At 38.8% G+C, this 25,049-nt stretch overlaps 1 protein-coding gene across 6 annotated transcripts in view; it reads left to right on the top strand.

Moving 5' to 3' along the window:
• The window catches only part of AFG2A (AAA ATPase AFG2A), a 286,867-nt gene that overhangs the window by 135,972 nt on the left and 125,846 nt on the right, over positions 1 to 25,049 (top strand). The window contains exon 15 of one of the 6 annotated variants that reach the window (XM_075929855.1): positions 9,167 to 11,997. The exons of the other annotated variants lie outside the window; for them this stretch is intronic. Within the exon in view, the coding sequence (XP_075785970.1) occupies positions 9,167 to 9,187 (21 nt within the window). The 3' untranslated portion in view covers positions 9,188 to 11,997. Of the gene's footprint in view, positions 1 to 9,166; positions 11,998 to 25,049 lie in introns of those variants that run through there. 6 annotated transcript variants of the gene reach the window in all.

Consider the following 25,049-nt stretch of genomic DNA (forward strand, 5'->3'; position numbering starts at 1 on the left):
TATTTAAGGCAAGGGTGGTTCCTTCCAGGATTGGTGTACCTGCTTGGATATGCAGTGGGACAAAATTAATCTCTGTTGCTAGCATGCTGACATGTTCTTCGCTAGATGTTAAGCATTTCTGTGCATCCAGAACATTTGTTGTCAAAGTGCAAAAGTTGCCTAAAAATGAAAGTCCAGGACCCCATGTATAATGTAATTGTACATCAGGAGCTCAGATTTAATTTTTAGAATACTAAAAGTGTAGGTGTTATGGCTGGAAAGGCAGTCTTCAGGATGATCGCTGAATGTAAACCTATGCGATGTCATCTTCCAGAATCTGCAGACAGGCTCACAAATGGATATTAGAGTTTAAGCCGCTTTATTGTCAATTGAGTGTAAGCACTGAAACCTAACAATGGAGAATCAAACGTCAACATTAACTAATTCAGTACTGTCAATTTTAGCAGAAATATTAGGTGAATGTCCTTTGTAATTTTCTGGATATAGTGGCACATATTAGGGTCAATTCTAAAGCTTAGGTAGGGTGTAAATTACTCTGAGAATGATGCTATGCAAATTGTGTAGCTTATTTCGAGTCAGTTTCGAAATAGCTTATTTCATAATTTGGCGCGGTCTACACAGCATTTATTTAGAAATAAATCGCTCTTCTAAAATGTCCATCACTTCTCACAGTATGAGGTTTACAGGGATGTCAAAATAGAGAGACCGTTATATTTTGAAATAATGGGTGCACTCAAAACATGTGGAATATCATCCAAAAGACCAGAGGTATCCCAAAATAGCGCTGCATTGTGGACATAGCCTACATGCCCAGAATCCTCTATTTCATACCCCTACTTACAGCTTTTCATCAAACCAATTTCTGTTTGAATTGGTTAACAAATTCCATTCTAAATGTGTGAATGGCTTTTCTTGTTATGCCTTATCTAACCCACATTAACCCTATATTTTTAGAAGTTAGCGCAGTACCAAACCTCAAAGAATTTTTTTTAATTGCACTTGTACATATGCAATATTATTACATTTTTTTCAGTATAACTCATTCCGGGTGTGCTAGAGAGAAACACCACTTGACAAAAAATTGTCTCTGGAAATCAAACACGCCCACAAGGTATTTTTCCATCGTGAACTATTGAATTAGTTCTCCCCTGCATCCTGATCAGAGAGAGAGATTGTAAAAGTAGGACGGTTGCATTGAATAGACTGTTTTTTTGTCAATAGCTTTGTAACTGCCTGCCAAAGCTTACTTGCTTTGTTCTGTAATTTGTTTATCATCACTTCCTTCCTATGAAACAAAATCAAAGGGCTGACAAAGAAGCAAAGTACATGTTTGGGTAGGATTTAACAATTTGAAGGCTGAATGGGCTCATAAGGGTAATTTGGTGGTATGCATTAGTTTGTTCATTGGGCGGGGGCTAGGGGAGAGAAGGGTGGGAAGGTGGAAAGAGTAGAAGAGTTAACTAAAAGCCTGTGTACAGAGAACAGGCTTCCTAACACTGCCCTGCTTATGTTCCTCAACCTGGATGGGAAGGGATTATTTTAAGTAGCTGACTGTGTGGCTGAGTTTTTATCCACATGGAAATGCTTATTTGTAATAACCTTTTGCATGGCCACTCTTATTCCAGCATAAGAGTAACTTTTTTTTGGCTTTGCTTAAATTCCTTTCTGAGCAACATAAGAGAGCTTGAAGAAGCTACTCTTAGATTAGATTAAGAGAGTCCATTTTAGGTTATACAGAAAAAACTACCCTGTGTAGACAAGGCTGTCATCTCGATGCTCATTAAGTCTTGCATCTCTTGTTAGGCAGCTCAAAGTTGTATCCATTATAAGTGATAGTTTCAGTGATGATGTGAAGGAACTAAGCGCCATCACTTTTAACTGAATAACCATCAAATGATAATGACATTTGATTTCTACTGACCTTGGGCAAATTTAGATAAGTGACCTTAGAGGTTAAGGGCTCCATATCCTATTACCAATCTCTTGGAATTGTTCTGTCCCCAGGAAGGACAAGAATGTCACATATGAGTGTTTAAAATTGTTGAACATTTAAAAGGGGAAACAGTATTTCTATGTGGCATTTTCTTTTACAAAGTAATTTGTTTTATAGATGAATGATGGTAATTCTGCGTATTATTACTGGAGCTAGAAACAACTCTGAGCTTCATTCTCATACTCAGTAATTTATTATTAGTTATTCGTATTGCAGCACCCAAGAGTTACATATATTGCAGTAGATGCCAGATTGCCTGTCTTTCACACAAAGACTTGAAATATCTGTTTATATCCCCCTTACTGGTTAAGAAAGTCATACAATCCTCTACTACTTTCCCAGAGAAGACAACTGCTGTATGTTAGTAAGATATGCTTATGACGTGAATAATCTGTAGTAGGTAACATCATAGTGATTAGTACCCTTATAGACCCTCCAAAAACTCAATTTCCAGTATCAATAAAACAATGCAGAGAGGTCCAGGAAAGTGAAATATGTTTTCTGTAGCAAGCCTTGGGTGATTATCGGCTGGCGATGAGCTGCTATGAAATGATAATGCAAGAGTGGCTATGGTAATTGTTGTGTTGTCTGTGTCTCAGGAAGAGGTGTGTCTGTTTCTTGCCTGCAGTAAAACTGATGACACGGTCTGATAGACAAGTGCTTCGGAAAGACTGAGAGGAATTTATAGACACCTGAAGGCAATACAAGCCGATGATGAAAGGCGTTCTCAATGTTAGACACTAATTCATAGTGAAATGAAATCCTCACAAAGGCTTTGTGTCTGCAGTACAGATTGCAAGGATGAAAGCCCACCTAAAACTTTCAAATGGTTGCAGGTTGTAATTCAAGTGTGTTTTTGGTGCCATAGTGAAGTTCACAGAAGAAAATAAGAGTATTAATTAGACCTTAACTACAATCTTCTTATTGTAACTCTTTTGTAAACATCTTTTTTCTTTGCCTGTAGCACTTTGTAGTACTTTCTACCCCTCATGCTTACCTGGTGATTTGATTTTATCTTTTAATTTTCTTAAATAGAAAACATTTAATGAACTCATAGGGCCAAAGAATACTTCTGAATTAGCTTAAAACAAGTCTGGTGCTAATTAGGTGAGAAATTTGAGAGTCTGAAGACTGATGTATCTGCAGCACAAGAAGCATTTTGTTGTGGGATAATGCACTGTACCCCTCTCCAATTTTGACTTATTTCATTCATAAAAAAAATGAAAATTTATATACAGTAAAACTTGCATTTGAAGGACCATCAAAAATTGATTACTTGTGGTACTATATAAGAAATGTGGAATAGAACCGTGTTCAGTACATTTTGAAATACATTGCAGAGCTTTTTAAAGAAAGGCATTGTCTAGTAAGGATCATCTCTTCTATAAGTTTTGTGTGTGTGTGTATTTCACAAATCATTCAGTGGTTTAACATATTAAAATTATTGCTAGTAAAACTGGTTTTAATTATAAATTATTGATATTTATTGCTGAAAAACTGTAAATCAGTTTCCAGTTAAACACCCATTTCCCAATAAAATATAAAATAAAAAAAATTAGAAGAGTAGAACCAATTGGTAGTCACACATTTATAACAAATATGTCATTTATAGAAGGAAAATACTTTTTTTTTGCTTGACTCTGGATGCCTTCAACAATACTTATAACTACACTACAGGCAATGGAACTTCTGATTTGTCTTGTATTTGCCTCTCAGAAACTTCTATCACATATGTTCAGTGTATAAGTAAAAAAAAAAATAGCAATGTATTTTTTAACTGTCAGCCCTGCAAACTCCACTTGGGATCTGAAATGCCATCTGTACAGCATCACTGAAACATGGATTCTGTAGGCCAGGTTTCTTTTTGAACACTCCAGTGGCTTCAAAATCTACCCCCTATTCCACATTTGCAATCTCAAATGTTAGTTAATGAATTTGAAATACACTGTTATTCTAGAACTAGCCAATTAGCCTGTCATAAGACGGGATTTTCAGGTCTCTCCTCCATGTCGGTCTTCTCTCCTGAGCCTCCAGTCTCTCACTCTCTGTCTCTTTCTCTCTCTCTCTCTTCCTCCTACTGCCTCCCCCTCCCCCCCCAGCTCTTCTCCGCCTTCTGCCTATCTCTCCGTCTCTCTCTTTCTCTTCTCCCCTTCCTGCCTCCCCCTCTCTCTCTGCTCTCCTCTGTCTCCTTCGGGGATGCATGCTCGTCTAAGCCCCACCCCCTGGCCATAATCATAATAATACCGTTTTTTCATGCATTCAAGTACAATGGGTTATTTTCTTTCCAATAAGTTATGTCAATACATTGGACTTCTTGCTGGGAATTACAAGTATTTTTTCAAAACCACAGGAATGGTCACATATATGGCAGTGATGTAACAGTAGGTATTTTACCAAAAAATATTAGATTACAGTCACTTGTACATTATGCTTAAGATACCTGAGGCTGTTCTGCAACCGCACAATGCAGTTGTTCTGTTTCCAAGTTGAAAATTCCGCTGCTTCTTAAGTCCTTTTTAACTACCTTGTTTGAGCTCAGTCTTTGGATTGAATCTCCCCATTCACCATCTCACTCTTTTAAAGTAGTCTCTACCAAACACTGCTTTCTTCAAATCTTTCTCTTGTCATTTGTGCGTGTCTTTCTCTTTTCTATCTCTGCTACAGGTTACAAGTCTCCTAGAGGTTTGTATTGGCAAAAACAAGGCATTCTATAGCACTAAAATCCACTTTCAGAAGCATGGTGTGAAAATCACAGAGGTTAGGAGATGTGTACACACATTGTACTGGTTATGAATATCTTGCTGGTATGGCATATCTGCATTCTTGCACAGCTGATTGAAGGGCACAGACGCTCATCCATTCATTCACTCCTTCAATAAGTATATAACCTTTTGTTAAGTAACTGAAGTCCTCAAGTCTTGATTTAAAGACCAAGTTAACAAAACTCTCCCATTTACTCTATTTCAAGCCATCAAGCGATCCATGCTACAGAGAAATAACCCCCTAGGGTTTCTGCCAGTCTGACTTAGAGGAAAACTGTATTAACAACTTTTAATTATTTTCATGATGCAATGTCACTTAGGCATATGTTTGAGTGTACACTGGGAATCACACACAGATGAAGGTGGAATGTAGTCCCATGTGTATCATATTATACATAAACCTCTGCCTAACTGAAACACCTTCCAAAATAGTGGGTAGATAATAGAATAATGCTTCCACGTAAGTTTAGAAAATAACAGAATGCAAGTACACAGTAGACCTGCCAAATTCCATTTATACATAGGCTTTGTCTACAGTTAAAAGTTTAAAGCACAACCATAGCAGTGCTTTAAACTGAAAGTGTTGCCACATCTTTCCCAGCATCCTATGTAATTCCCTTCACCAGGGGAGTAGCTAACAGAGATTGGAGCTGTAGCTTGGTTTACACTGACACTTTACAGTACTTAGGGTTGCCAGATGCTTTCAACAAAAATACTAGACACACTTGACGTTACATCACAATCCACAATACATCTTATTTAGAAAATACCGGACATTTATATTTTCTCAATTTGTTTCCCGAACAGAAAGCTCAAATACTGGACGGACTGATTCAAAACCGAACACCTGGCAACCCTAACAGTCTTCTTGCACTGGGGTGTGAAAAAACACACCTCATGAGCCAGAAAGTTATTGTTCTGTAAAGTGCAAGTGTAGACTTAGCCGTAAAAGTAGCAATGAGGGAGTAACAGATTCTGTTGATGAATATGACCACCATTTGTTTTATGTTGCAAATGTTTTTCATTACTCTTTCTTAATACCTACTACATCATATGAGGTTTCTCTCCAGTATATACTTAGTGTGCACAGTTTTCCATGTAAATTATAGAGTGAAGGATAGTTTGCCTCTGCTTTATTCTACCTTTTGCAGGTGACTGGGTTTTCATTTTTCCTTATACATCATTGTTTAAATTCAATGTTTGACATTTTCTGTCCTAGAGCATTGCCTGTTGATAATTCAGTACTTCCATTAGCTTAAGGCCCAGCTAAGCAGATCCTGTTCTGTGTTAGTAAATGTCATGCTTCTTGACAGATGTTTCAGTTAGAATCTGATGGATGTGACAACTACAGTATTAATGCTACAGTGATAAGAAAGAATCTCATATCTTGTCAGCTCTTGATAGACTCAAAGTTCATATCTCTCTTTCAGTGGAGCAAAACAGTACCTGTTCCCCACTTCTAGTTCTAAATAAGAATATTTTCTTAAAAAATAGATTAAAAAGCTGTAGACACCTTTATTACCCTTAGGAGGTTACTTAAATTACCTTTTGTGGAATTCGTAAACTAAAATGTAAAACTAAATTGAGTTTAAATTCCAACCATAATTTGCAATGAATGACGTACTTATTTCTATCATACAAAAGGTCAACTTCTTCTCTTTGTTTTAACCATGCTACCTTGCCAGCTCTGGTAGGTCTGCACAGTTGTAACTAATGACAAACCAGAATATGTTATCTTATCATCAGGGGCGGCAGCCCCAGGCCCCGTGCTTCAAAAAGCCCCTCGCATGCGCCGTGGCGCCACCGCGCATGGTATCACTGTGCATGCGCCGTGGCAAAGGGGGGGCCCCACGGAATTATGCTGCCCGGGGCCCCGCAAAATGGTCATCTGCCCCTGCTTATCATACTATGTGTAATTATCCCATGAGAAAGGACATCCATTCAGTTGTCTAAAAGTTTTTAAGCTGTAGTCCATGTTGCATGGTCCACTAGTGATCTGTGAAAACTGGTTGGTCTTCTGTTCGTGACTCTTGTCTTGTTGGTAGTTAACAGAAACAGGACAGATGGATAGACGAAATAAAGGATTGGTCTACGCAGAGAAATGTACTGATATAATTATACTGCTATAGCTATATTGATAAAGCTTCCTGTTTGGACACTCTTATTTTGGACACACTTATTTTGGAATAAGTTGTCCACACAAGGAATTATACTGGTATAGCTATACCAGTGCAGTTATACTGATATAATTATGCCAGTAAATTTTCCCATAAAGACAAGGACAAAAATGAAGAGCTAAAATATACCATGATAAACTTTGGTGTACAAGGGCAAAATAATTATCAAAGCAAAGGCATTGAATCATGCATATTCTTTCCCAGTATCACTTTGTCACATAAGCAGCTGCTGTAGTTGTTACAGGTATGTTATATCACCATACTTTGAAAAAAAAAAGATCTTTTGTATCTCAAATACAAGGAGAGGAGTCTGCAATGATATATCTATTTACAGATGATAAGCACTACAGGAAAATATGAAAACCCCTGTCCACCTCAAGGTATTTCAGTAAGGGCTTGATTCAAAGCCCACTGAAGTAAGGGTTAAGCCTTCCATTTGACTCTGGTTGGAGGCCAATTGGATTCTAAATAACCAGCTTGCTGTTCACTTGTTATGATCGCTTTCCCTGGTAGGCAAGAGTATTAAACGGTAGGTGGTATGGAGTCTTCTTGAAGGATGGAGTTTGCTGAGAAGTGAGGAACACTTGTAGCATTACAATATGATAAATGTGATCATTAGGGATATTTTACTTTACTAGACTTTTCATAATCATCTTTCTCTACTTCTATTTTCAGGAAAGACCTATTCTTTGATGTAGATATCCTAATGTATGGAATTAAAGTTGAAATGGTCAACAGCTTTTATTTTTTTCATGTGTCATTATATGTTCCATTCCAGTAGTACTGTTTTGGAATTTTACGAATAAGGGGTTGGCATTCTAGAAACAGTCAGCATTGATGTAACCATGTCTATGAAGTCAACAATTAGGTCATGCCCAATTAGATCAGTGCTGAGCACTTCTGAAAATATCTTAATAATGCTGTCCTTTTCCATTTGGAAAATATTTTGTCTTCCCTTCATGTCTAAAATAATTTAAACGTAGAATAACATGTTTGCATTCTTGATTGTTCACTTGCCTTAAATAATGTCAAGTAATGTCAGTATAGCTTTGAAGTAAGGTTTGCCTGTTAATTTGTACTTCTCCCGTTAGATCTATATCAGCAAAATTAATATTAATACATTGCTTTCATGTTTTTTGTTGATTTTTAAATATCATACTCTTGCTCTTAAATGAGAATTGTTTGGATTCCCCAATATTTTGGCTTTTATTTAACACCCCCCCCCCCCAAAAGCCAGGATCAATGAAGTCAGAATGTTGACTGTCATGGAAGGATTTTCAATGTTTATGTGACAAATTCAATTATATTTAAGAGATTAATTTTTGGAAGGAGTTTCACTGTTTAAAAAAGAGACTTCTTAAGTTGTTTATATTTGTCATACATGCCATGTGTGTGGAATGTTGTCCTTTCTTCTTAATTGTATTCTGTAGGTACGGGTTACATGTACCTTTTGACTATATCCTTTGGCATCCACAACTATAAACAAAGCTGCAGACTCTAATTGCCTCCCTTTTCCTACCAAAAATCTGATGTGTTTTTGAATTAAGTAAGTATTTCAGAGTTCTAACAGGGGTTGCCCATACTTTTAAATCTGAGTTATTTCCCTTAACCATCCTGGAGATTAAGATCTGAATTAACTCACACACAGAGAGAGAGAGAGAAACAGTTTTAATCGTTTGAATTAGTCCCTTTCCATGACACAGCTAAATAGTCCCAAGTGATCATTTTTCTATAATTAAAGTGTTGAATTTAAAAAGAAGCTCTGTTAGGTCAGCAGTGGGAGCATATAATCTGGAGCCTGTTAAACTCATTTCATGATGAGCCAGACCCACTTCCTCAGATCAAATTGTGGAAGAATTTGGAAGAACACGGCTACATCTCTATTACTATTCATGATGAGGGCTGAGTTACCTTTCTGGTCAGAGTCCACGGGCTGGGATTGAAAAGCTCACAAGAAAGAGGCAAATATTAGTTTTGTCCAACTACAGAATGAAGATAGTAAAGTTTTGTGGCATTTAAATACCAAGATTTTATTAACAAAGAAAATGCATCAAAGAAACCTTCCATCTACTGTCAGTTAATGAATCCACTGTTGTCCCTCCGTGCTGTCCTCCCTACTTTTGCTTTCACACATCTGGGAAATTTCCCTACCCCCACTTTGTGAATCCTCCTTCCTTAACAGCACTTTGAGCATTTACCCTTTTTCTTTGTTGTCTCCACTCCCTCTTCTTTAGGAATTTGTTCCACTTTTCTGAACCCTCCCCCTGGAGAAGGAGCAGTTTAGAAGCAGCCTCTCTTCCTTCACCTGATCCTTTGGTGTCTAGCAGTGGTGGCAGCAGAGAGGAGGAAGTTTGAAAGAAGTGGTGGCATGGGCCAGAGGGAGAAAAAGTTGTGTGTGTCAGGAGGGTGCTCATCAGTAATGCGGTGTGGGAGGCTGGAAACAAAACTTCTTTGAGCCCCAATTCTGCACCATTTAGGCAAAGGTTGTACAAAAGGCCAATGCTAGGAAAATGGAGATGGCTGAGGAATCCAGACCCATGAGTGAGCTCCATCCTCAGTTCCTCTCTCTCTGGCTGTGGTTCTTCCTGGCTCTTTGCAAATTACAGAGGAAACTTCAGGTCAGAGATGAGGATTTTGGACTCTGGGGTCAGATGCAGCTTCACAACTTACATGCTCTGCATATAAGTATTCAAGCAAGTTAAGCACATTCGAACCAGTAGAGGGGTATTGTGTCAATGTGCATGAACCAGTAGGGTGTACTGGGGATTGTGCGCCAGCTGTTAGTGTTGTATGTTCTTGTTCAGGAACTAAACCAGATTCCTCTCCCAGTATGAATAACAACACTAAACATCACAGGGAGAGTACAGTCGTATTGCACATCTTGGTTTGTTGGAAAGCGGTCGCCAAATTATACAGTTGTACATGTCACAGGAGGTAAAACCATAGCTAACTACACCTTTAGAAGGATGTCAGAAGCAGAGTGACATGAATGTCTGCAGATTACAGATTTTGTATGTACAGTATGTGTGTTCCAAAGCCAGATTACATTCAGTATGGCTCAAAATTCCAACTCTAGAAAGTCTCCTCCTTACACCAGATGTAGCAATAGATTATTAACATATTTATAGTGAACAGGATATTGCAGTAGCAGTCACATCAGAATCCCATTGTTCTAGAGCCTTAAGCAACATACTAAATGATAGTCTGAGTGCCAAAGAGCAAATCCAATATACATTTTAACTGTTCAACTATTTTAACATTCAGGCTGATACATAAAGCCCTTTTATGAAGTTAACATTTGCCTCCACTGCAGTCCCAAAGTTTGCTGTCCAAATACAGACTAATAAATTGTTAAACAATTATTTTGTGTGTTTTTTTCCCCCCGGGAAAAATTATTTTGTGTGTTTTTTTCACTCTGTCTTTAATTAATGCGTAATTCAACGTTACATTTCCCCCACTAATTCAGTACTTTCACTAACAACTGTATGTAGCGAGTTTTGCACTGATTGGCAGTTTAATACAAATATTTAAAACAATTTAAAAGTAGAGTCTCGTGTTAGATGTGTTACAGTATGCTGTCTAGCTACATAAACAAGTTTATTATATCTTACCTATCCATGTCTGTCTGTATTTGTAAAACAACATGCTTGATGCTATTGCAACTTAGTGGCAGTTTGCCATGCATTCTTAGTTTTTCTTGGAACATTTGGTTTAGGAAGTGGACTAATTAGTACGTAAACATTGTGTAGCAGAAAAACTCCAATTAGTAGTGTTTGGCCTGACTTCAGTGATAAACAAAGTTAGATGCACGTCAGCGTTTGTCTTAACAGTTTATAAAATCCCTTTTGTGATTCTACGGGACAGTGCACACCAGATACATTAATTGCAGTAGTCAAGCCAGGAGAAAAAGCTTATTGTGTCAAACTTAATAGTCTGTGCTTGAAACATTCGCAAGCTAGTTTTGAAGGTTTCTAGTCATCTTAATTATTTTGAAGTACTAAATAACTCCTTCCAAGTGTGTCCTTCTCACCACGGTAAATGATTCTGCCTCTCTCTCATATTTTATTAAAGCCAAAGACCAAGAGAAGTTTTTCAAACTAGACTTCAGATTGTTAATATGAATGTTAATATCACCATTATCATTTTTACCCATTGTTTTGACAGAGCCTAAAATTGTGCTGGATGCTTTACAGAGCAGGTAATACTAAGGTGCCTGTCCTTGGAGGGTCACAATCCTGGTTTAGATATGACAAAATAAATGATAATAAGCAGACGTGGTAATGTAAAACAGGGCTTATGGGAACTTTGTAAGGCTGCTCAGTTTAGATATCTGCCTCTCAATGATCGTTCATGAGGGGAATGATTATTACTCATTTTTAGTCTTGGCAGAATTCAATTTTTTTAAAATAATTTTGACACATAATTTCAGTGTTTATTTTTAAGCATTTTCTTATTTTCATTTTAAATGTTCAACGTTGCTCAGAATTATAGGACTTCTGCATTTTTTCCTGTTTTTATTGATTTACATTTTTCACAGTTGTGGAAAATTATGGGGGAATCTGACAACAGGGGAGTCAGATAGTAAGTATTTAATGATTGTCTACATTGAGATTCATAAAGAAAGGCTTTATAATAGTTAAAACACATAGTGAACATCATGTGTCAAACTATCAAAGATAAATATTCTTAAATCCAAACTGTAATACATTTTCAAATGGCATTTTACTTACTTTACCTATTTGTCAGTTTTGATTGTCAATGGCCTTTTTTATCAGAGTTGTGTGTATATATGATGAAACTTATGTTATTAATGTTGACAGATAAAAATGTAATCCTTCCAATTTTAGTATGGTTGTATTGTTGTTTTGTCATCAGTAATATAAGAAAGGGGAAACTAAGAGATGGTTGAAATGTTGCTTTCCTAGATTTTGAAAATTTAACAGATACACTTGGGCATTCTATAAAGCCCATTCTTTTTTCTCTATACTAAGGGCCTATGTCTACACTGGCCACAATTTCCGGAAAAGGGATGCAAAGCAGGTAAGTCAGGATAGGGAAATCCGCGGGGGATTTAAATATCCCCCGCGGATTTAAATAAAGATGTCCGCCGCTTTTTTTCCGGCTTGGGGAAAAGCTGGAAAAAAAGCGTCTAGACTGGTGCGATCCTCCGGAATAAAGCCCTTTTCCGGAGGATCTCTTATTCCTACTTCAAAAGGCAATTACACAGATGCCTAAAGGAATCTGAATACCCTTAATACTGCCTGTGGAGGGGATGCTTAAAGAAATGCTTGTCTCAGAGGAAAGCCTGTTACAGGTTGGACTTCCCTGGTCCAGCACCTTTGGGACGTGACCAGTCCCGGACGAGGGATTTTGCCAGACCAGGAGAGGTCATTTCTGGCCCTCCTTCAATAAGCCCCCTCCAGCCTTCGCCCCCCCCCCCCCCACCTGGCTCCTCCCTCTTGCTGGCCCCCACTGGCCTCTTGGGCAGCCCCACTGCCTCCACATGTGCTGGGCTCCAGCTGCAGTGCCCAGCAGCCCCACCGCCTCCACACGTGCTGGGCTCCAGCTGCCCTACTGAATAGCCCCATTACCATGCATTAGGCTCCCACTGGCCAGCCTGGCTCCTAGGCGCTAGCTCTCTACGGGGACTTTCTGGTCCTGGAACATCTGTGGTCCTGCTGGACACCTTAGAGCAACCTAAAGACTGCTCTCAATAGAACTTTCACACAGTTGAACTGGAAATAGTGAAACACAAAGCACACCCTGTTGGCACATCATTAACCACTCTGTGTACTTCCTGACCATTCTCTTCCTTACGGATCTGTTTGAAAGTCCACTGAAAAGTCAATGGAAAGAAGTGAAGAAGGATAATCTGCCAGATGGGGCATTAGATTTAGATAAAGAACTGGGTTCAATTTCTGAATCAATCACTTGCTTCCTGTATGACTTTGGACATGTCATTTAATCTATCCCGTGCCTCAGTTTCCTATTAAAACTTTGCTTCTTCACTGGAGTGTTAAGAGGATAAAAGTCATTAATCACTGTGAGGCCTTCAAATGCTAGGGATAATGAGGATTAAATAGGTCCCTAACTAGATAAGCGTCAGTGGGTTATGTTATGGTTACACGCTTTGTATCCAGCTCATACATATACATAACCCAGATTTACTTTGGTATAAAGATATAGGCCAGTAATATGAAACAAAGTAGTTTGACAGATGAATGGAGAAGCCCTGCCATAGTACTTTCTCCCATGAATAAATTTAGGGTGATGAGTGACATAAATATCATATTACAGGCTCCAGGCCACCGGAACATCCTCCTTTACTAGACTGCTGCTCCAGGAGCCAGGTAGTCAGTTCTAGGATGGTAACATGGAAGTGTAAAGTTGTTATACCATACCTCTGGGCTATGTCTAGACTGGCATTTCTGCAAATGCTTTTAATGGAAAAAATTTTCCGTTAAAAGCATTTGCGGAAAAGAGCGTCTAGATTGGCACGGACGCTTTTCCGCTTTTCCGTGCCAATCTAGACACGGTTTTGTGCAAGAAAGCCCCAATCGCCATTTTCGCGATCGGGGCTTTTTTGCGCAAAACAATACCGCGTTGTCTACACTGGCCCTCTTGCGCAAAAGCATTTGCGCAAGAGGGTTTTTGCCCGAACGGGAGCAGCATAGCATTTCCGCAAGAACACTGACAATCTTACATGAGATCGTCAGTGTTCTTGCGGAAATTCAAGTGGCCAGTGTAGACAGCTGGCAAGTTTTTCCGCAAAAGCAAGTGCTTTTGCGGAAAAACTTGCCAGTCTAGACGCAGCCCTGTAGTTTGGGAGAATGGATTGGGCTCTTACTTGTCAGTAAGTATTTTAGATGTGCCTATTTGGAAAAAAACAGTATGGGTACACACTGTGAAAGAACAAATCTAAAGAGTCAGTTTACAGATTCTGAAATTACTCCATTTGATGTTGCAGAATTCTTAACACTAAGGCAACTAAAATTAATGGCATAATTGCTTTGCTTTGTATTTCCTCCTGAGTAACAGAGTTGGCTGGACATTTTCTGATGGTGGTTTTTCCATCTGATTTGTAGAAACTGAACTTTTCCTTGGGAATTCATCTATTCTTTTTAGATGACAGTTCTGCTGACACCTGCCTGGTTGGTTCCCAAGTTCCTCTGCAGCCTACTGAGTGGGCTGTGATGGAGCAGGAGTTCCCAAGCTACCAGCTCCCAGGCAGCCCACTTGACTAGGCTCTCCAGAGGCGCACCTTCCACGTTTCCTTGCTTCGTGTTTGGCTGAAAGGATGGAAATTCCAGTTCCCGTCCAGCTCTGTGGCCTAGTTTAGGGATGGGATAAAGCAGTCAGCTGTCACTTTAGAATCATATAAGCTTTGTGTTTAGAAAAGATCTGAAGAGGTCATCTTGGGCAAGCCCTGCTCCAATCAAACCACCCTCAATTAAATTATTCCAACCAGGGCTTTGTCAAGATGGGCCTTAAAAATCTCTAAGCATAGAGATTCCAGCACCTCCCTAGATAACCCATTCCAGTGCTTCACTACCCTCCTAAGTGAAATAGTTTTTCATAGTATCCAACCTAGACTTTCAATTTGAGACCACTGCTTTTTATTCTGTCATATCCCCCTTCACTCTTTCGTGGACTAAGACCTTTTTCACTGTATAGCTGACGATTATCTTAGTTCCAAAACTACACCTCTAAATATCTTTTAATAGTTCAAAAGTTCAGATTACACATAATTACTTTATAACAAAACAAACAAAAGAGAGGTTTTCTTCAGACAGCGCATGGTTGGCCTATGGAACTCCTTGCCAGAGGAGGTGGTGAAGACCAGGAGTTTAACAGGGTTCAAGAAAGAAGTAGATAAATTCGTGGAGGTTAGGTCCATCAATGACTGTTAGCCAGAATGGGTAGGAATGGTGTTCGTATCCTCTGTCAGAGGCTGGGAAAGTGTGATAGGAGAGGATTCCCTGTTGTGTTCCCTCCCTCTGGGGCATCTGTCATTGGCCACTATCGCAAGACAGGATACTGAGCTAGATGGACCTCTGGTCTGACCCAATATGGCCGTTCTTATGTTCTAATATAATTTAAGAAATAGAATGAGATGGAAGAAAGAGTAATGTTTGTAGGCTAACCTTAAATACATAATTTTATTAAGGCTGCTTTTTCTTTGAAATCTTGGCCTAAAAATGTAGCATTTTCCTCAGGAGAACAAGCTACTGTGATTATAGCATGTTGCAGCTTGTTGAAATAAAACATGCCCACCAGTGTAAAATGAGAGCATTTATATTACATGTGGGAACATGACTTTTGCTTCAAACTGACAAAAGACCTTTGCTAGTTAAAAACAACTTAAAACTACAAGTAGCCCCACAAAATGCTATTTTTTAAGTAATTTACATAAAAAATATTATTCATTGAGAGCATCTTTTAAAAATTTGAAGTTCCTTGCAGCCACTTACTATTTGGCTGATATATCTGAACATTAAAGCTAATTATCTTGTGCCAGAAAAAAAATCTTAATTTGCCATTCCCAGTAGCATTAGGTTCTTTTCTTCATCACAGATTTATCCAATTTGAAACAAATTGACACTCATGTATCTTTATATTTAATAGATATTTTGCCCCAACTTTTTATTCCTTTTATCTGTGATTCAGATCTCTCTTTCACTTATTCTAAGGGAAGTTTACTTTTCAGAGAGTTGAAACAGATGGCCAATTTATTTAAAAAAGGTGTCCTCCTTTCTTCTTGGTTCTTTCTCTCCTCTTCTTTTTTCCTCTTCCTGTTCCCTGTCAATGCCTATGTTGCAGCACCTTCACTCCTGCAGAAATTTTACCTCCACCCCGAATTCACGGGTACGTAGTAGTGTTCTGAATATTCACATTACTCAGTTTTCTTTGACTGCAGTGTTGTGGAAGGTAAAGAGTCGTAGGAGTCAGGAGGTCTTAATACTATTAAGATTCTGCCATAGACATGTTTTGCAGCCTTTAGCAAGTCACTTCATCTTTTTTTTTTCTGTTTCATTGACTATGAAATGTAGATGGTGATTTGCACTGCTACCTCATGTAGATGGGATAAGGATTAATTAGTCAATGTGTATACAGTCTTTTGCACATATAAGCTACTGTTTACATGCTAAGAATTATTGGTCAAGATCCTTAGATTGTGTAAATGGCGTAATTCAAATTAATGAAATGTAGCTATGCTTACTTACACCCTGTGAAACTCTGGGTTCACAGTTTTATGTTATGGCCTTACATGAGTGTATGTTTTTATGGTATTTCTTGACATTTTAAAGTACAATGTAATGTACTTTTGTAAAATTAAAATTGATATGGGCAAAAATTTAACCAGCTTCCAAAAAAGTCAGTATTTTATACTTGGGTCATCAAAAATATATTTCATATTTGCAAATATATAGTCATCTGAAAGTGTAGCTGTGACATTTTTTTGAACAGTGTAAAATGCACTGGGGGAAAACAAACAAACAAACAAATATATATTTATATTCATATATAAAATAAAATGAATGAATGAATGAATGAATAATTACTGTCACAAAAACAGTGTTTTCACTTTGTATATGTGGCAGGTTCTAAAATCTTCCTGTATCACTTATAGTATCCAGCTAGGATATTTTTAAAAGGAGAAAACCCAATGTTTGTTTCTATAGTTTCTGGAAGTTGGAGTGCGGCAAGGCCCCGTGGCTTAAAATGATTTTCATTAATTCAGGGTAAGGATGTTAAAATGCGATTATCTGGTTACTCGTAGAGTCGATACAATTTGTACTGATTATATAATTAGCCAGTAAGCACCTCTGTAGAGCCGTAGTGGGGGTAGCTCCAAGAGCCGACTCAAGATGGGACTGAGCAGTCGTGGCTTGTGCTGGCTCTGGAACCACCCGCACTGTGGCTCTGCAGAGGCGCTTACTGGCTAATTATATAATCAATACAAATTGCATCGACTCTACGATTAACCAGATAATCGCATTTTAACATCCTTACCCTGAGTCCAGCAGCCCCTGTTCGAGGCCAGCCCTGGTTGCCCTGATCAGGGCTGGTGCCAGAACAGCCCATGCCTGCAGCCAGCTCTGGCCGCCAGTGTTGCTTGGTGGCAGCAGTCCCTGTCTGTAGGGGGGCCGAGCTCCCTGCTGGGACTCCTGCGGACAAGGGCTGCTTTGCAGCAGCATTCTCTATCGCCCCTCTGCTGCTTTTAAGACACCTCCCCCCAGCACCAGCTCCTGTCCCTTCCCCCCCTCTCCTCCCCCGCTTTGCTGCCTCTCTCTAGTAGAGTCGACTAGTTGCTTACATCCCTAATACAGGGCACACATTTTGATTCAAAGAATCTCAACACTGCCACTATAAAAATAGTTCCAGCACCTCCTCTGTTTCTGAAGTTTTAAAAGCTTTTATAAACTCAGAAAGGAATAATTGAACATAAATAAGTGAGTGTTATTTTTGCCAATATAAATGTGGCTTTTAAATCTTCAGAAATGTCCGAAGGAAATTCTAAGTAGAACAACCAAGTTAATTTCCCTTTTGAAGCTTCAAAATGTTTTAGCTGCAAAAGTTCTATTCCAGTAAATTAGAAATCTTGCATAAAATAAATATTTATACAAGTTGATAAAGTATCTCCATGCTAACATATAGGACTTACTGTAGTTTACAAAAACATGACTTATCTGTTGGATACAAATCAGTTTTCCTATTCTGTGTAAGTCTTTCTAGACATCTTAAAGGGCTGATGATGCCATACACTGATAAAGACATATTCTTGAGGTTGCATTTGTGTCACTGGAACTCCTGATTTCTTTACAGAGAGGAAGCAAGACAGAGCATGTTCTATACATACACACGTAGTAAATGTCAGTCTGGTTTATTCTCCGAACATGAGTGAGATTGGACATTATATAAAATGCAAGTTAGAATAAATATTCTTGCCAGTGCAATATTATCATAGCTGATGAAAAGTGTCTTGGTCATGAAAGTCCTTGAGGAACTGTATATGAAATAGCAGAGTCATTTGTAATACAGCCGCTCCCCGAGTTATGAACAAGTTACGGACCAACACTTGGTCTGTAACTCGAAGTGTTCGTAACTCGGATCCCTTAGAGTTACATGGCGACTGCGCTGTTCGTAACTCGGATCCGCATTTACTACAGCTTTGGTCATAAGTGCGGATGGTCATAAGTGGAGGTGGTCATAATTTGGGGAGTTGCTGTACCTGCTCTTTCAAGCTATGTCTGCACGGGACAGTTATTTCAGAATAAGCTATTCTGGAGTAGTTATTCCAAAATAGCTTATTTCAAAATAGCACATCTACACTTCAGGGAAGCCTCAAAATTAACTCAAAGCAGACTTCCCTAATGTAAATGTGCTATCTTGATTTAGAGCCCCAGAAGGAATAACTTAGAATGGCCCTAGTGAGGGGCTATTTTGAAATAGCAGCAGTGGAGCATCTACTCACGCCTTATTTCAAAATAGCTATTTCAGAATAGGCATTATTCTTCATAGAATGAGATTTATAGAAGTCAGAATAAGCCGTCCATTATTTCAAAATTATTTCAAAATAACGGAATTGCTGTGTAGACGCTCACATAGTTATTAGGAATAACAGCTGTTGTTCTGAAATAACTTTGTTGTGTAGACACACCCTCAGTGATTTTAGAGGTAAATTATGGAATTAACTGGAATTTTTAAAATGCCCTTTTTTACCATTTTGGTAAGAACTGACATGTTTTCTTCCCTGTTTAGGGTAGGCAGAACATATATATTTCTTGGAAATAGGCAGGACTTGTCTTGATGTCAGGAAGTATGGAGGGGTTTGCTATTGACGTGTCTGATGTTTTTATCAATTGTGAGGCCAAAGTACAATTTTTTTTAATCTGGGTAAAATGAACTGAATGAACTATATATACTTTTGGCAAGAGAGGTGGAAATATTGTATTCTGTTTCTTATGCTCCTAACAGTCCCAGCCATAAATCCCAGCCCCTGAAAGATTCTGATCAGAGTACTTCATATAAGGTGGTTAAAACCTGAACTGAATTGTTCCCCAAAAGCCATGTGTTTTGTTCCACCATCTCAGCAGTTGAACTAGAAAGTTTTCGTTCCAGTTATTCTGGCTCAAGAAAATCTCCCAATTTATCCTTTATGGGCTTTGTAATGCTAATTTATGAAAGAAGAGAGGCTAGAAAAGAAAACCAAAATGGTTTGTCTAAAAATACTGAAATGAATTGACCTCTTAGCACAATTTGTCCTGTGTATCTGCAAATCCAACCTGTAGTGGGATTTTTCACACTCACCTCTACTTTACTGAGATTTCTGCTATAGAGATGTTAGAAGTATCAGTCAGCTATTTTCTGTGTAATGGTTAAAGTACATCTGCTAGAATATGAAATACAACGGGTCACTAAGTGTCAGAATTTTTTTCATATCCTGTTCTGTGCTAGTGTTATTGTTTCCTTGAAGTTTGTTTTCCTGATTCTGCCAAGTCCCTGGAGGTGCTCCTTTACTTCAGTTTTGGCTAGATTCAGATACACTTAGTCATGTTAAAAAGTATCTTACTCCATAGAAAGTAATGGGATTTTTTAGGGAGTAAAGTGTTACTCACTATGAATAAATGCCCCCAGCACTTTGTAGAACTGAACCCTAAATGTGGGAAGTTATTGAACAACAAAGGCAAAGAAAGATGTAGCCAAAGGTAATAATTAATTTCGCTGTTGTATTTTGGCAATTTAAGTTGATACTTGTATTTCCAACTGGGTAAGTTTGGATGTTTTGAATAGTTTATTATAGTTCATTATTATTTTATTCTAAAAATATGATCTTCTTTAAACAGTCGAGGGCAAATGTATATACAGGAAGTCCCCGGGTTACATGGATCCGACTTACATCGGATCCCTACTTACAAACGGGGTGAGGCAACCCCGCACTAGCTGCTTCCCCCCAGCAGACCAGGGAGACGTGAAGCTAGCGCCCGCCCCAGCAGACCAGGGAGACGCGGAGCGGCTTTTCTCAGCAGACACCTCAGCTTGAGAATAAAGGACTGAGGGAAGTGAGGTGTGGGAGAATAAAACTGAGCTCTGGAGAAATGTTTGGCTAGTGTTTCCCCTACAATATGTACCAGTTCCGACTTACATACAAATTCAACTTAAGAACAAACCTCCAGTCCCTATCTTGTACGTAACCCGGGGACTGCCTGTATGTCTTGGAGATAGGCAGAGCTTATCTTGATGTCAGGAAGTCGGGGGGGCGGAGGGATGCTGTTGACATAGCTGATGTTTTTATCAATTGTGAGGCCAAAATACAATGTGCCCTACGGCTGAATTTAGACGTAGAACTCCTACAATATTAAACGTTGCCTTAATTTGGGATATCGTTCCCTTTTGAAGGTAGTTATATTGCAGTGTGTTATGCATTTATGTGCTCTGGAACCATACTTTTTGTACTACCAGTCTACTTTGTTCAGTCAATCAGGATGTTAAAAGCCCCCTTGTTTTCATGGGTGTTGGTTGGTTGTTCAGCCAACACTGGTTTCCTTTCTCAATTTCAGTCTTTTATTTTACCAGCTCCACTTTATAGAACCACCTTAGCCACAACTTCCTTGATTGATGCCAGTATACTCAAAGGATTCAATACACTCAAAATATGTGAATAATGTTTCCATTGGAATGAGTACTTGCCAGCCTTGAGGTTGTGTAGTCAAATGGGACTAAATGAGTGACGTAAGGGAGTAATTTGTAGCTAACATTATGAATAAGAAAAATCTTTGTATTACTTCTATTTCTCTCTGGGGGCAGCTTCCCAATTCTCCCCCCTGCTCTTCCCCACCATCAACCTATACTTTCTGTTTTTAAAAGTATGTGCATGTGTGTATATATAAATGCAAATCTATTATTGTCATACTGTTTATATGTGTGTGCATTTCCTACCAGTGGTCGCTAAGATTGTTTCTTCCTTAGGCATGATATGTTTCCTGGAGTGATGCTAAGGAACAAAGCCTTTGTTTATATAAAAGCCAACTTGACCCAGAAAAAGCAGCTAATTAACTAATTCAGGCAGAGAGTCGGGAAGGTAATTTGTAGATATAAAGTGGATCTGCTCCTTTTTAAAGCATGACTGTAAATGTTCATGATAAAATGTACACAATTAGCAGTGTTAGAATTGCTACAATTGAAACAAACTACTACCTGCCCCAAATCTAATTTTAATTTAGCTCTGTACGATGATGATGTTGTTTCCATATGTTTTCTTCCCCTTAGGTTTATCAAAATCCTACTACCTTGATATGATGACAGGAGAGGATCTTTTTCAGTGCCCAGAGCAGGAAACTTAGGTTCCTATTGATTCTTCTGAAAAATTTTCATAGAGCTCTAAGGATGGGATATAAGATGTCCTGTCTCAGTAAATGCCTTGAGTAAATCAAGCCCTCTCGCATTAGTATCTTTGATATTGGTATATTCATTGTGGGCTGGTATGGTTCCTCCTTCCGGCACAGAAGGAATTACTGCAGCTTGCCATTGCAAATGTAATTGGAAGATTTTATTAGCATTTTTGTAGATCAAGGATAGGCAAATATCAGCCTGCAGGCTGGTTTGGTTTCCCAGGGTAAGCCTCTGGTGGGCAGCCACCACTATATTTACTTGCGCCTTTGCAGATGCAAGCGATTGCAGTTCCCATTCGCCACAGTTCCCAGCCAATGGGAACTGCGGGAAGCGGTGCCCCACTCTGCGTTGCTTCCTGCAGCTCCCATTGGCCAGCAGTACTCTAAATTGTTGATGATGGAATGTAAGATAAATATATATAGGCAAGGAAAATGTGAAGAATTCAAAGTATGTTTGCAAATGTGTGTATTATTAAAATCTTGGGTATTTGGTAATTCTGATAGTCTTGAAGAATGTGAAAAGTATAAAAAAAATTGTACCATTTACTGCAAAAAAATATATTCGGTGAGAGATGAAGTAATTTGATGTGTGATGGTAATCATGGTGCTATATTTTATGTGGTGTCCCATTCCTGGGCACAACTGCTTGTAGCAAATCTCCATGACACTTACATTGTCATTTTAACTTTGTAGGTTTATGGTCTTTTGTGTGAAAGTATCAGATTATAAATAGAAGAGAAAAGAAGCTCAGGACAAGAACCCATATTTGTGAATTAAATTTCAGAATACATATTGAAACATCCCTGATGGTATCATTCTGTTGCTATCAAATATTCAAGCATTCATGAAGCATAACTTAGCATAAATATTCTCCCTTCCTGCGTATTACTGCACCATGCTTCACCAAACAGAAAGGTAACTGAAGTTTTGCACTTGTGCTTGCTCTCTCTCTCTCTCTCTCTCTTTCTCTCTCTCTCTCTCTCTCTCTCTCTCTCTCTCTCTCTCATATATTCATATTATTACAGCTCTAATTCTACGCTTCAATGCAGGGAGATTGCTGAACCAAAATTGTTACCATGACTAATCAAAATGTCAAGAATTCTCTCAGGCCTCCTTGGGTGAACCAGATTTCCCAAAGAAAGAGTCAAATTCATGGCCAGAATGTACAGATATTGATTCTGCCACTTCACTTTAAACTTACACTTAATTCAACAGGGGAGTTAAGGGCTATCAGTCTAGTAAGGAAGGGAAGTATTGACCTGTTACCCATGTCCCTAGCCACAGTGTCATTCTGTATGTTGTTCTTAATCCTAAACTTATTAGAAGTGGTGGTGCTTGATCACAAGTAGCAGAAACACGTCAAGTGAGGCTCCAGTGCCAGTGCCCAATTCTAGCAGGAGAGACTTGTTGTAGGAGAGAGCTAAAGTGTTTGAAAGGAGATGGTGATGAAAATGTGTTCTCTAGAAAGCATATGCAATTTGCAGCTTGGAGCTTAAAAAAAAAAAAAAAAAAATACAAGAAATGTAAGTTCTTTCAGTCTGATTTTTTTAAAGTAAATTTATTATCCCATGGTATTTATCTGGATCTTAACACCAAAGGTGATACATTGCCAATCTGCAATTATTATTTTGTAGTCTTTTTGCAGTCCTAAGAGTTGCATCATTTTCTTCCTGTTGCTTTAGCACCTGGGAGTTCAGTCTCAATGACATTTTCCAGCAGATGTGACTATCACTGCTTGTTTATTTTTAGCAGGGGATTGTGCACCTTGATCTCGGTGGGAAGCTTCCTGTCTGCATTGTCTTTTACAGCTGGTTGTAAAGGCAAGTGGCTCATAATGACCTGCCCTCATTTCCTCTCATTGGTTCCAAGAGACACAGGAATGTCATCATCAAATGTTATAATTTACTCAGGGACTTTCCAGCAAGGACCTCACAGGTTTAGTCTTTTCAAAAGCTGTTTATTCAACAAGGTAATAGTGTTGATAGTTTGGATGTTGGGGCCAGGGCGTCTCATATCTTGGTCAGATTTATCAACAGAACAGCCTTCTCTCTTGTATTAGAGGAAAAGATGGTTCTATATTTTTCACTATGGCGTATCTATTGCCACTGAACAGCAGTAATTTAATTCTGACAATTCTGTGTAATACAATAACAAGCATTATAAAAAAATCCTGGTTTTAATGCTTGGTTCTACTTCTTAAATTTCTCCAAAAAATTACCACTTCAAGATGTGTTAAGAAGTCGTACAGTTGTTTTCCTCTTTTAAACACATACCTGTTACAACTAAACTGTTTCTAAATTCTCTTGTAATGCTGATGTGATAGACTTTAAAAGTGGTAGACTTTAAAATACTTCCTTTGTGTCTGTGTGTATAAATATTATATTTGTGCATATGTGCACCTGGTAGTTTATGTTGCATGATTAGTTTTAAAAGAATCTCATTTCAGTACTAGTACTTTCTCTGACCTCTGTCTGATTTTTTTTTCCTATTTTTACATAAAGAACAATAGGCATATTTCCATCTGTCCTGGGTTTTGGAAGCTAGGTATGGTAGTCCAAATGACTGTCAGATTTAATGGATATGATTTTTGGAAAACAGCAATAACTAGGGAGTCATTTCATCTTTACTTATATAGCTCATTTTGTCATGATAATGGGCAAGGAGTCTAGTTTGTCAAAAACTCCCACGTGAAAAATGCTGGGCTAATTGCAGGCAGACAGGCATCTCTCTCTCTCTCTCTCTCTCTGGGTATGTCTACACTACCCCGCTAGTTCGAACTAGCGGGGGTAATGTAGTCATCCGCAGTTGCAAATGAAGCCCGGGATTTGAATTTCCCGGACTTCATTTGCATGAAGCCGGCCGGTGCCATTTTTAAATGCCGGCTAGTTCGGACCCCGTGCCGTGCGGCTACACGTGGAACGAGGCGTACAGCTAGTTCAGATTAGAAGCCTAATCCGAACAAGCTAGTCCGTGCCGCGTGTAGCCGCGTGGCACGGGGTCCGAACTAGCCGGCATTTAAAAATGGCACCGGCCGGCTTCATGCAAATGAAGTCCGGGAAATTCAAATCCCGGGCTTCATTTGCAACTGCGGATGACTACATTACCCCCGCAAGTTCGAACTAGCAGGGTAGTGTAGACATACCCTCTCTCTCTCTCAAGCCACTGCAAAGGCCTTCCACACCAGAGATCTACAGATTATACTTTGTTTACACCAGCATTCTAGAATTTTAGAAGACAGCAGTTTGTGAGGGTCACATTTTTAGCTCTCCCTTTGTTGATGTGGAAAAGAACATTAGAATCTTTACATTTTATTGTCCCCTAGGATTGCCTCATGCACCTCAAACAATCAAAATTGTAACCGATATTGGCTATATTTGTTGATATCTGATCAAGTCACTTGTAAATATTGGCCCTATTTCATTCTTTCAGAGTCTTTCCCAGCATATAAGGAAAGCTGACCTTTCTGTCTGAATGATGTTGTAATAGTCCAGAGAGCATTGGTGGCATCCTTTTTGGCCAGGCTGACAACTTGTTTTTCCCATTTCATAGATAGAGAACTGAGGTACCAAGAGACTAAGTGATTATCCAACATAATACAGGAATGTTTTGTCTGAGTAGGTTCTCCTAATTACCAGTCATCCTAGTCACTGGGCCATCTCCCCCATTTCTGAATTCTATCTAATAGACTGTCCGCTACATCAGAACATCATAGCTAATTTTATAT

Source organism: Pelodiscus sinensis, chromosome 5, assembly GCF_049634645.1.
Source record: "Pelodiscus sinensis isolate JC-2024 chromosome 5, ASM4963464v1, whole genome shotgun sequence".
Lineage (NCBI taxonomy): Eukaryota > Metazoa > Chordata > Testudines > Trionychidae > Pelodiscus > Pelodiscus sinensis.